Here is a 12,593-nt window from a genome sequence, read left to right as displayed (position 1 = left end):
TGTTGCAAAGACGGTATAATGACGCCGATTTCAGAGCACAGGAAAGAAATTTTACGGGGTACTCATCTCCAGCGACGAGGTGCACACAGTTCGACTACTGACCTGCTCCAACACCTGAGCCAGAGCTTCGTGGTTCGCAACAATGACGGCTCCGTAGTTGTCCTCGAGACTTCGATGAACGATGCTCCTTCCCCGCCGCTGTCTCAGCCTTCCGACCTTGGACTCGCATTCCTTACCGTTCTTCCAGTCCTGGTCGTCCTCCGGGCCCTGGAACAGAAAACTCGCGGTGTCAGAAATCAAGAAGCGTCCTACTCGTTCTACAGAAACGACGTTGTTACGCGATCTGACCTCGTCCCCGGTGCAAAAGCTGTACGGCGAATAAAGCTCGCTCTCTGTCTCGCTTCCGCAGTATGGCAGCGACGTCGATCTGGTGAATGGCTGATTGTGGTAGGCGAAGTCGGTTCCAGGATCGAGAGCACTGCTGTCCGACTTCCTCTTCCCGTTCACCTGAAAAGCTCCCTCACGACTCGCCGCTCCGTGTCGAAGATCGAGGGACGAATCGCACTCCGGAGAACTGGAGAGGCACTCGTACGCGTGGTTGTCGTTTGACAGATTCTGGCAACAAGAGGAGGAGGCGGAATTTGAGTTTCGTCGTCTGGGGAATGACGCTCACAGCTTTTCTCAGTCACGGAGCGCGGATAGCACGGGGACGATTAATTACCGATGACTCCGTCGTGGATGATCGAGGGCCGGCGAGAGGCTCGTAGTCCCCGTGGTTCGGGGGCATCGCGGCGGGACGCTTCTTCACCGGGGGCTGGCAGATCGCCTGGTCCCTCATGCTGGCCGTCCTCTGAGGCTTTGAGGGGGCGAGGGCGCTCCGTACTTCACCTGGAACATCCTCCGCTGCTGCAGGGCCGCCCGCCATGGTCAAGCGCCAGGGTTAGTACCACAAGACACAATGCAGAACACAGCCTATTTTAAGCTACCATACAGCAAACTCGACGTTCCGCATAACATTATGAAATCGCGACGTTTTCAGCTTTTTTTTGCGACAAATGCAATCGTGTTGAGCATTTTTCTCACAATTCGATTATTTCAGTCGTATTATTATCATGCGTATATTTTGTGCAACGAGAACTTGTTATTCGATCGGGTATGATGGGGGGGGGGGGGGGGGGGAATTAATTTTGAAAGCGTCGTCATCGCTTTTTAAAACCGTCATAAAGATGCAGTCTTACGCGTGCAAGTATCTATGAATCGTCGTGTGATAAAATGGAAGAAAAGAAAAGAAAAGCAAAAAAAAAACCGTAATGTCGCATCCGCGCGACTGCAAACGGGGTCGATTTCTCTTCCGTGGAACGGCGTAAATAGTTCCAGCTTGAGAATACATGCCACATACATATTGTATGCAGGTAGGTACGCTACTGCACAAATAAGTTTATACGCGGGGTGATTGACGTAGGTAGGTGTATACACTCTGCGGATACGTGAGTTGTACGTGAATTTCGTCTAAATTAGCGAGGTCGTGCAAATACTGCCGTATAGAGTGGCAAGAAAACATGACAATAAAGAGATCAATCGCTCGATCGTTTTTACGAAAGACAAATAACATTCGAAATATTTTATTGGATCGCTGAAAAAGGCTCCTTTCTCATTTTCGCATGCGACGTTAGTTGCACCCAGCATTACCAATACGATATGTTAGGTGAAAAACTGGCGAGGACAGCTTTCCGCCAACCGTAACACCAGACAAAGCCTTTACATTTTGTCTCTACTTTCATTTCAGTCGGAAAAGATTGACCAATAACCGATTGCAATAGTCCGAATTCATACATGTACTGCAATGAAAAGATTCGTTCGGTGTTACGGTTGAGGTGTGATTATAAATATTAACATTACACGTATGCGATTTCTGTTACGTATACACTCGTTATTTCTTATCTGAGTTTTTTATTTGGCAAACATTCGAAAAAAGGCACACAGGTTGAGAGTAAAATGAAACAAACAATAAAATAAACAGACAGAGGAACCGGCAAATTTGGATGTAAAGGTACGACAAACAGTGATCCGATAACATGTATTATTACAGGTACAGCACAATGCAACGATAGAGACAAAATGTAAGACAAGACACAGTGAGAGATGATGCACTAATAGAAAACAAGAGATTCTCTGTTCAAGCAAAATCATTTATTTCAAAACATTTGGAAATTCTTGTAATTTTATATTATGTATATATATATATATTGGGATATATGTATGTATGTGATTACAGGTAAAGGTATTATTTTATTTACGCTAATGAGTTATATGTATGTATCTATATAAGTATATAAAATTGCATAACCATTTAAAAGTCAAAAGAAAACGAAAAAAGAAACAACCTTTTATACTTATACACGTTTCATTATACAGCCATTCTCAAACATAACTAATCCTTCTCGTATATTCCTATATTTATATATTTAATACTCTCGGTAAAAATATCAACTATAGTTCAATTTTCGATTATACACGTTTCGTGTATCCACAATACCGCTCTCGTCCCAGGAAATTGGAGAGAATAAGTAAACGAATGAACGCACAAATTAAATGGAAAAAAAAGTAAAATTGAAATGCTGCGAAATTGAATAATAAACAATGAAATGTATATTCACTCTGCGCATCCAAGAAAATAAAATTTCTATATTACGATTGTATTTTTAATAAATGCGAGTGAATCGATATTTTGCGTATCATCGATCATGGCATCGCGTGTCCTAATACCTAAGCTAATTTTCAAGTCAGTACTATTTCGCATTATATCTAATAATGGACGTAATGTCGAACTAGTTTGATGCAAAACCGAACAACGTCTCGCCGCCCAGATTGTCACGAATTTACCGTTTTTAATTCCAATCCGGTGATATTGTTATTGAACACTTGTTCGAACTGTAATCATCGGATGAGAATGAGCGCGAATATACCAACTTCTAACCGTCGTTCGTATCCGTTACATTATACAGGTATGACAAATAGTCAAGTATGCACGAGTTGAACCGTATCATGAATAACAAACGGCAGGATGATCGTGAGTCATAAGACAAGATTCCATTTACTTAAAATTACATCTTACATAATTATTTATTACAGTATAAGACCGCGAGTCGTGAGATGAATAAATGTATGGGTATGGATGAGTATCATGCATAATGAATATGTAATTATAACTATGTGATAGATCAAGTTTATTGAAGATGAACGAAAGACGCAGCTTATAAGTATTTAATATAAAACAAATAAAAATCGCGAGTAAAATTTTCTCTTATCATGATAGGTTCAAAAACTAACAACCGAGACGTCTATTAGATCACAGCAATCATCTCATCTCCTCTGTATCACGATAAAAATGTCTATTCAAGTACCTAGGTATAATAGTTTACGATCCTTGCAAGCCTGTTATGTCAAAAAGCGTGCAGGCATCCACGTGTGAGTATGGCTATTACATCGTTATTGTCATTATTATCATTATCATCATTATCATCATTATTATTATTAATATTATTAATATTATTGTTATTATTATTATCGTCGTCACTCGTGTTCGTTATCATTAATGATATTAATAATATTACCCGCCTCATTTTCAATCGTATTAGTTACACTGTATAGGCCTGAACTTACCCAGATTCGCGTAGATCGAGTCGGGGCTCGTCGCAGGATTCGGTGGGTGCCACGATTTACTCGGTGATTTGATCTCGGTTCGCGGTGGTGGCGGCCGTGCCGGCTTGTTCGCCGGGTCCAATCGGGCCCAATCGTCGAGGGACTGATTCCTGGGAGGTGGCGGCGGCTTCCCGGGTCTCGCTGCATGGACACCGATGGTGGAAAATGGAAATTTAATTTTAACCTCTCAGAAGGCAAATACCTCTACGAACCCTTCTTTTCGGATGAAGGTTATACCCATATTGGTCAACTTTATCGATCATCGACAAATGTCGGTGTTGTTGTCAGCCGCGAATCACGCGAAACCAGGACGAAGAAGGAAGTAAGCAAAGGCAGTACACGTTAACGACGACTCACCAAAGGGATGATGATGAGTGGGGCTGGTAGAGAGCGACGAGAGGTGCTGGGTCTGGTCGGTCTCGCCGCCGGATTCGTCGGTTCTCTGGTCCTTGCTGATCCTGGGAAGGCGTTCCCTACTGACAACCTCAACGGCGGCGCCGTCGAGCTCCAGAGGATGTATGATTTCGAGTCGAGGTTTGGCCGTTGGCTGAGGCGACGTTGGGGGATCGTCGAGTCTCGGCGAGAAGCCGGGGGTTCCGTCGACCTGGTCCTTCTTCGAGCCCATCCTGAGAAACTTCTTGAGAGAGAACCGTGACCGAGCCTTCTTCTTCTCCTCGATTTTATCGGCGTTATTGGCTAAGCTGTCCTGAGACAAGGATATCATCCTGCAAGCGTCCGCGTCAATGACCGACGAGCCCGACTGTTCGCTCGGCTGCGTGTCCGCGACTTCCTCGGTGGCGTCCTTGCGGAATTTCGGACTGCACGAAGAGGCCCTCTCCCGCTTCTCCTTTTCCCTGACGACCGGCGAGTCGGACTTTAGATTGGCCGCGCCTGGATTACGGGCGAAAAGCGAACTTCCGGCTTCGTCGAACGTCGGTGCGTAAGTCGGCGGCGGTGGTTTCGGGGCCATCCGTCGTTTGTTCGACGACCTTACGGCATCACCGTCAACGTCGGCGAGCGTCGGGCGGCCCGTTTCATCCTCGGCGTCCTCCCCCCTTCCCGGGATCAACGCCGTCGGCTCTTCCTCTTCGCCTACACTTTGCTGATCCTGCGTTCCCCTGAGGGTAAAACTTCTGGCCCCCGGTCGCGAAGCTTCGCAAGAACTGTTCCTGAACGCGGACGGTGCCTTCGGCGGCAGAAAGGACGGCTTCTGGGGAACCGTGGGCTTCGACTTCTTATTCACGTCGACGCTGTGGAGGAACGACGAATTCCGCGGCTCTATCGGCGGCGGGCTCCGCGGCAAGGCTGGTGGTTCGACGACTTCCTCGTCGGCTCTGCCGTCCGGTTCTCCGGCCAGCTCCCTGCTGACCTTCGGCCCGAAGGATCCCTGGGCCTCGGCTTCGTCCGGTTTGTTCTCACCAGCCTCCTCATCCGCGGCCTGTACCTCCATCGTGTTCACGTCCTTGCCCCAGGTCTTCTTCGGCTCCGGTTCACCATCCCGATCCTCGATCCTCGCGTGGCTCTCGTTCTCCCTCGCCGCACTCGTCCTCGCGATGTACTCGTTCTTCGAGTTCAGGGTCTGCTTGTAGCTACCCTGGGTCGCGAGCTTGACCGGCTTGTCGGCGTCCTTCTGCTTCTTTATAGCGGGGGTCCTCGTGATGCCGGTCTTCCGATCGGCGCTTGGCTTGGCGACGAAGCCCGACTTCTGGAAGGCCTGATCGCTGCTCACCGTTCTCTCGGCAATCGTCGAGCCCTCGACGGTCTGGAGCGAGTCACTCTTCTGTATAACGGAAATAAGATTGCTCGACGTGATCAGAGGCATGTCGACGATCTTCTCGAGGGCGGAGCCGTTCTTCTCGAGCTGAACGGACGTCGCCTCCTTCTCGTTTCTATCCCGGACGATCTTGTCCTCGGCTATGCTGTTCACCGACTTCAGGGTGACCTCCGACTTGGCATCGGCGATCTCGCCGATATGTCTGCTCGTCGAGAAGTTGGCAGCTTTACGTTCGGCGGGCCGTTTCGCCGTCGGTACAATCGCGTCCCCGGCGCCAAAGGGCGTCACCGAGACGAGCAGGGTCTTCTTTTTGCCGTCCGAGTCCTTACGCGGTTTGCCCAGCATCAACGAGGCGAAAGACTTCTTGGCGTCTGGAGTACCGCTCGAGGATAGATTCGCGGTGACCGTGTTGAAGCTCGTGTTGGCCCTTGTCAGGTTGCAGAGTGCTCGCTCCTCCTCGCCGTCGGGAAGGTCGTCCTCCAAGCCCAGCGACGACTCGCTCATCTCGAACTCCTCCGAGTCCGAGAAATCGTCACCGCCGTACCCGATCACCTCCGTAAACGAATCGGGAAACGCGACTTTCTTCTTCCCCCTGGAAGAAGTCTTTCCCTTGAGGATCCCCTGAAGCAGCGTCGGCGGGGTTAAGAACTTCGATTAGTTATTGGGATGAGTGAGAGTGAGTGGGTGTAACGGGTAACGGGGAAAAAATTCTAAAATGTTTTTGAAACTATAAAACGATAAAGCTTTCAAACTCAAGTTGCTCCGAGTGTTTCCATTTTCTTTAAAAAAAGAAATTACTCCTAAAAATAGATTCGATTTTAGATCATCCAAGCCGAACCCCCCTTTCTTTAAACCTCTCCTTACCTGCGGCATCGCCTCGACGTTCATCGTCTTCGTCGTCACCGTTATTCCTTTGAACCTCGCGTTGTTCTCGACGGTTTCTGAATGCTCCTCACGGGGTTTGAAGCAATTCGAGCAGAGCTCCTTCTTCCAGGCATTCTGCACGAAGTGGTTACACTGCGACGACATCCTAGCTCTACCGCATCCAGTGCGATTCTTTAAACGGCATTTGCAGCCCAGTTTACGTATCCATCGTCGTATCAATGATCTGAAACAGCGTACGTAGAGAAGGTTTATGTAGACGGTGTACAGGTTGGTCTCTTAACAGCCGGGGGACGTCGTCGGACCAATGCCGCGATGGTGTGTCACCACCACTCTTATACGTTGGGTCGATAATTACACGATGACGAGGATGACAAGTGGGACTGACGACAGTTTTCTCTGAATAACTTCAATCACCGTGATTAATGAACGAAAATCGTTCCCTGCGGACATTTCTCTGCGGTCCAAATTCATTCCCCGTATCGTTACATACAAATCAGTACGCATGTAGGTATAGAGAAAGTTGACTGATACTGTATATTAAAAGGGTAAAAACGAGAGTGGGCATAATTTGTATAGGTACTACAATGTATTATACGCATTGTTTCACGGACATTGTTACATTCGCGTTACATTCGCGTTAGCGCGCTGCCGTTTCATCAATAAAATTAATTAACGACCAAGTGTAAAACTTAACAATGTTAAATTACTGCTCATCCGGTGTAATACTAACAATCATGCAGTTGCCACAACAACATTATACGTGTTCCTCTCTTTTCAGCTCTCTGCTGTACCGCAGCTGCAGTTTATTATGCCAGGCTTTCCAATGAAAACTTGAGTAAACATGACACCTACGTACCCAATCGTACATAAAATATACCCCTGTTGTTAAACGGCATTCATAGCTGTGTGAATAAATAAATAAAATTACACCTGTACGGGGTTACGAAGCCTTTTCCGTTTCGTAGTCATCCATGGTGGTAGAAATATTCGATAAAAGAGTAGGCATCACTCTTAAAAAATGGTATACGTATAACACGTTGTAAAATTTATTCCCATTTTTATTGATACGAAAGACTGCAACTTTTGAGATTTAAAACCTCCGTGAAGAAATGGGGTTTTTTTTTTCTCTAATCAATTATTTCGATAGTCGTGACCAGTACCAGATAAACGTAATTTTGCAGATGAAAAAAAATTATAAAAAAAATAAAATCAAGTTAAAACAGCAGCTGTATTTATTTTAAGACATTCGGATGAACCTTGATCAAGAATCTTTTCCATCCAGAGTCTAACTGCATCGGTGGTTCAGTGGTAGAATGCTCGCCTGCCACGCGGGCGGCCCGGGTTCGATTCCCGGCCGATGCAATTGTTTTTTTTTCTTTGTCTTCACATCCGATTAATCGTTCATACGGTCTTTTTCACCTCTCTTCGAGGAAATTTTATCATCGATATTATTTATTTGGAACAGATAAACAATTACAATGAAATTATTTCGATACGAATGATTTGTTTTTTTCTTGTGTGTTTTCAGCCTCGGGACTCCGTAAACCGTCGAGTGGGATGTCTCCGATTTTTTTTGTTACGGGGTTATCAACCTCTCCGAGAACGAAGTTGTGACCAACCGATAAAAATTAATTCCCGCATCGTCCTCAGCCTTTTACCGACTGCGAAACGATCCTTGCCATGTGCCTAACACGCACGCACATACGTGTGTTACCCACATCACATTAGGCGGGCAAGAATTCTTTCTGTACAGGTTTCTAACACAAAGGATGAAAATTCCGCGAACTCGTTGCTCACCTCTCACCCGAAACAATAAAAAATGATAAAATACAAGTATGTAAAAGTAAAACCGCGAGCAAACAAATTACACATATGAAAAGCACCACGATGCGAATAAACCTCCGCACGTAAGGAATGTTTAATCCGTCCATATGCATACCTATATTTACGTATATACGCACGAGTTGACCGAGAACGTGAACGCGGAGGAATGCTCGTCGTAGACGTTTGAACGTGTATCAGAGTATGCGAGTCCGTATGTGGATACCTTCGAGCACATACCCACCACGTCCAACAATATATCCACGCGTATTGCACATTTGCATGCACGAGTATTATACGGCATAATGCAACATCCGGCTGCTGTAGGAGTGAGACAAAGAGGCGCTCGAATCTGCGCGTCCTTCGATCTCGCAGGTGTAAGGCTGTAATATCGTGTACCAAGTCCCCGTATGCCTGCGCACCTAGGTATGTACATGCATAATCGTCTAGGTGTATAGGGAATAAAAGTGTGGCTGAATAGAAAATCCCATTCGCCGTCACGTCCAAACAATTAGCCACACACCGAGTTTCTTGCCACTGCTGTTGCAGAGATTCTTGGTCTTTTTTCTTCCTTAATCCGAGGTACCATTATACATGGCACTTGGACCTGTACAGTCGTTTCAAGGCCACGGTCCCGGTCGACTAAATAACCCGCGTCGCAAAGACCTCGCAACGCCATGACCGTAGACTTAGAAAACTCTCTCCCGCTCTCTGCGAGGCGTGCAAGTTCCGTCATCGAGCTAGATAATCACGTTTGGTCCAGCCAAAGATCAAAAATATTCGGGATATGGCTGCATTTTTGTTTACAGGGATTTTCTACCCTATGGAACTCGAATCTAAAGTCATTTTTGACCTGCATAGACGGCGTGTATCGAGAAAACAGCAAAATTTCGACGTTTTTTGCGTTTTCATCGAAAACTGCCGCCGATAGATGAAATATGACTTGACCATCGTGTAGACGGGTAAATTCTACATCGAATTACGTCCTCGTATGTCGGAAACGGAGTCGGATTGACAAATTAAAAAACAATAAATTCTACTTATCGATGGTATCTGGGGAATTTATGTGAAATAATTTCTTTTTTCTTAATTTGTTTATCCGACTTCGTTTCCGACATGTGACCACATAATTCGATCTAGAATTTTCCGCTCCACCCGATCGTCGAGCCAATTTTCATCTATCGATAGCAGGTTCTGAGGAAAATGCAAAAGACGTCAAATTTCGCTGCTTTCTCGAAGCACCGGCTATTCAGCTCAAAAATGACTTCGGATTTGAGTTCCTCAGGGTCGGAAATCCCCTGTACAAAAAAAAATGCATCCATATATCGAATATTTTTTATTCGGACCTATTTTGACTGTACTAATTATACCAACGTAGGTGAATAAAGAACGATGCCTAATTCTTGTCGTTTCACTCGACACATACATACTAACTGTACAATATTCATCTGTGCACTCGTTGCTCGACGATAGCGATTCGTTAAATATCATTCATCAACTTCTTCGAAATTATAACTTGTTATTCAATCGGTACTCGACATACCATTAATTAAACAAATTTTCATTCTTTACAGATACGGCTATCAGCACGATCAGCACCGCCCGATGCGGACACACGTTTATCTCTCTCGTTCGTATATCGACATTGTCGCCGTGGTGGTGGGGTGTGCGAGGTGAACAAACAATATTTTTTTATTACACCTATACCGACGTGACGCGCGAACCATTATGACTATACATACGTAGTAAAGAGTTATGCAGGCACATGTGAGCCCATGGAGATTAAAAATTTCGCCTGACGCCCGATCCGCATGGAGGTACACGGTTAATTACCCGACACTTTACGGATTACAGGCATACCGACATGAGCTCTAAATCACCTTTTCTCGGTCATATTCAATTTTTCTTTTTTAATAAATGCGAAAAATATTACCAACACGTAAAATTGTAGTATCAACGGGACAGAGTTGAAGTTCCGAATTTGAAAATTTCACAAAGCGATGAATGCAGGCTCGAAAAGAAATTTAATCGAAATTGAATGCGAAAGAGTCTAATTACTTCTTCTCTATATCCGGTAGATGATCCAACGTTCACACAAATTATGGGATCGTTAGCCTATCGTATATACTCGTGATCATGGTTGCCCACGATTAATTGGTTCATTAAAGAAGCGAGAGATCTCAATACCTACGTTTTGAACTGAAATCATATCGTGTGAACTTAAACTTCACCGTTGAAAGTCGAGATCACAGTTGCATCTGTACGTATACGTATACGTGTATATACTATAATTCTAGATACAATACAATACAACGTACATCCACCCGTAACGAACATGCAAATACGTACGAGTGTTCATTATCGTCGTTGTTGTTCTTATTATCTTGCCACGAATTGTCTGGCTTGCGTGAGATATTTCGCTTGCGGGAGAACTAACTAATTCTACTTTTCTTTCTCGACTGTTTGCTCGTACAAGTAGCAAATTCTTGTCGCGAGCTTTCAATCTTAAAAGATAAAAGTAAAAATCGAATCTTGGTACACATATCCGTTTTATGACTGTAAAAGCTTGATTATACGACGAAAAGAGTAGAAAAGATTCAATTTTGTTTCTTCATTTTCTCATTATTATATCCACTTACATTATTTGTGCCTTGCAAATTTATTTTTCAAGTATTGATTATCACAATTTACACAGACGTAAAGAAAAAATGTTCCTTCTTCTTTCAGCGATTCTTGTTATTATTATTTCCATCGTACACGTCCGAAGTTTGACACTCGGTCAAGCTACTACTGACCCGGGCAGGCAGCAGCGTGACTGCGACTCGGATTATATGTATACATGCCTACGACTACTTTCGCGATAGAAATAATGATAGAGAACAAAGATATGTCAGAGGACGTCTCGGATTTAAAATCTACTGACCCAAATTCATGGAGCGTAAAACGAGCGTACGTAAGTACCGTCGTACACGAACACGAACACACACACACACAGGGGGATTTGTATTATATACGCAGGCATATTATTGCAAATTGTACAAGGATCTTAAACGTATATATCTAAACGTTTCAAAATATTTATTATATAAATACCTATACACGTGATTATGCGACATTTAGCCTTCGCGGATGACGCAAACGCACGGAGCATTTACTTTAAACATTAACAACGACAATAAATAATAACGATTCAACGGGGATATTATGATACGTCGAGTTTTGCGATTATTACCAGAATGAAATTGCTCTTTTATTATAAACTCTTATCGCGTAGGTATAACGAGTACACACCGGTTCGAATCCCCTCGTCGTTTTGGATATTGTGTCATCTTTTACCGCCTTTATACCCCCATGATTGTGTTTGTGTGTGCGCGCAGGCGACGATGAGTGATCCTGACGTAACACATCGCGCGCCGTTTTTTATTCCGAAACAATAAAAAGCTGTTTTTTGCACAGGGGGAGACCACCGATACCAAATTGGATAATTTTAAATTTAGAATCTGCAGAAGCGATCGTCGATCCCGCCGTAGAATCGTTCGCGCGGAAAAAAAAGAAAGAAAAGGCGAAAAAGCGGTGACATTCGATACCCGTTAAATACCAGAGTTTTGCATTCGTGGGCAGGATGAGGATTCCTGCGGTCATAGACGCGAGGACGGTTGCAAATTTGGCACCCTAATTCGCACCAACGGTCGCAAAACACGCCTGTCAATAATACCTAGAGATCGGAGACGGTTTCGGTCCGTATCTCGAGCGATAAGAACTTTTTTCAAACCCGTCTAATAATCATATCTGCGACGCGCCACAACGTGTAATGTATACCCACGATATCATATTTGCATAAATAATCAAAATGCAGGACACGTGTCAGCGCGAAGTAACGCGATGCGTCTGCTGCTGCACGCCAGCGTTGAACCGAACGGAAATGCCTCCCGATTATTCACGTTCAACCGTATATTTCACGTACAGATCTATCTACGAATGACTCGCGTACGCATGCACGATGCATTGTACAATTAACGTGCACAGAGTGACCGAGCTGCGGCGACTCGACGCTACATTAATATCCGTTTCCGCTCAATTTCGTTACGAGGAAAAAAAATTCGATATGATAATTGAATGGAATATGGAAGAAATAAAATAGCGCTTTTAAAAATCAATATTAAGAGCTCATACTCGGCTGTGAGATATTCTATTTGGAGTGCCGATGCACGTTTGGAAAAAAAAAAAAAAAATTTATTTTACGGCACACCCTTGTGTACGTATAAGGCGTATTCTTTCCGCATACCGTCATTTTCGCATATATTTTCAACGTCAATGATCATACGACTCAATTGATATTACAGCCTGTATACACTGTACATGTATAGTTAAAATCAAGCGCCGATCACGGCGGTTCGAGGTCAAACGAAAG

At 44.5% G+C, this 12,593-nt stretch overlaps 1 protein-coding gene and 1 non-coding gene across 3 annotated transcripts in view; one reads left to right on the top strand and one right to left on the bottom strand.

The window, feature by feature from the left end:
* Positions 1 to 12,593, bottom strand: part of LOC107226749 — a 38,727-nt gene that overhangs the window by 2,578 nt on the left and 23,556 nt on the right. The window contains exons 2-7 of one of the 2 annotated variants that reach the window (XM_015667657.2): positions 6,341 to 6,584; positions 4,060 to 6,097; positions 3,664 to 3,843; positions 722 to 906; positions 349 to 615; positions 103 to 267 (exon numbers count right to left, since the gene is read on the bottom strand). In XM_015667657.2, the coding sequence (XP_015523143.2) occupies positions 103 to 267; positions 349 to 615; positions 722 to 906; positions 3,664 to 3,843; positions 4,060 to 6,097; positions 6,341 to 6,505 (3,000 nt within the window). In that variant the 5' untranslated portion in view covers positions 6,506 to 6,584. The remainder of the gene's footprint in view (positions 1 to 102; positions 268 to 348; positions 616 to 721; positions 907 to 3,663; positions 3,844 to 4,059; positions 6,098 to 6,340; positions 6,585 to 12,593) is intronic. The other variant, XM_015667658.2, reaches the window with a different exon arrangement.
* On the top strand, positions 7,653 to 7,723 carry Trnag-gcc. Its single transcript has one exon. It is a non-coding gene; the product is annotated as a tRNA-Gly (tRNA).

Source organism: Neodiprion lecontei, chromosome 6 (assembly GCF_021901455.1).
Source record: "Neodiprion lecontei isolate iyNeoLeco1 chromosome 6, iyNeoLeco1.1, whole genome shotgun sequence".
In the NCBI taxonomy this organism is placed as follows: domain Eukaryota; kingdom Metazoa; phylum Arthropoda; class Insecta; order Hymenoptera; family Diprionidae; genus Neodiprion; species Neodiprion lecontei.
Note: the sequence above shows the minus strand (reverse complement) of the source record. Positions and strands in the feature narration are given on the sequence as shown.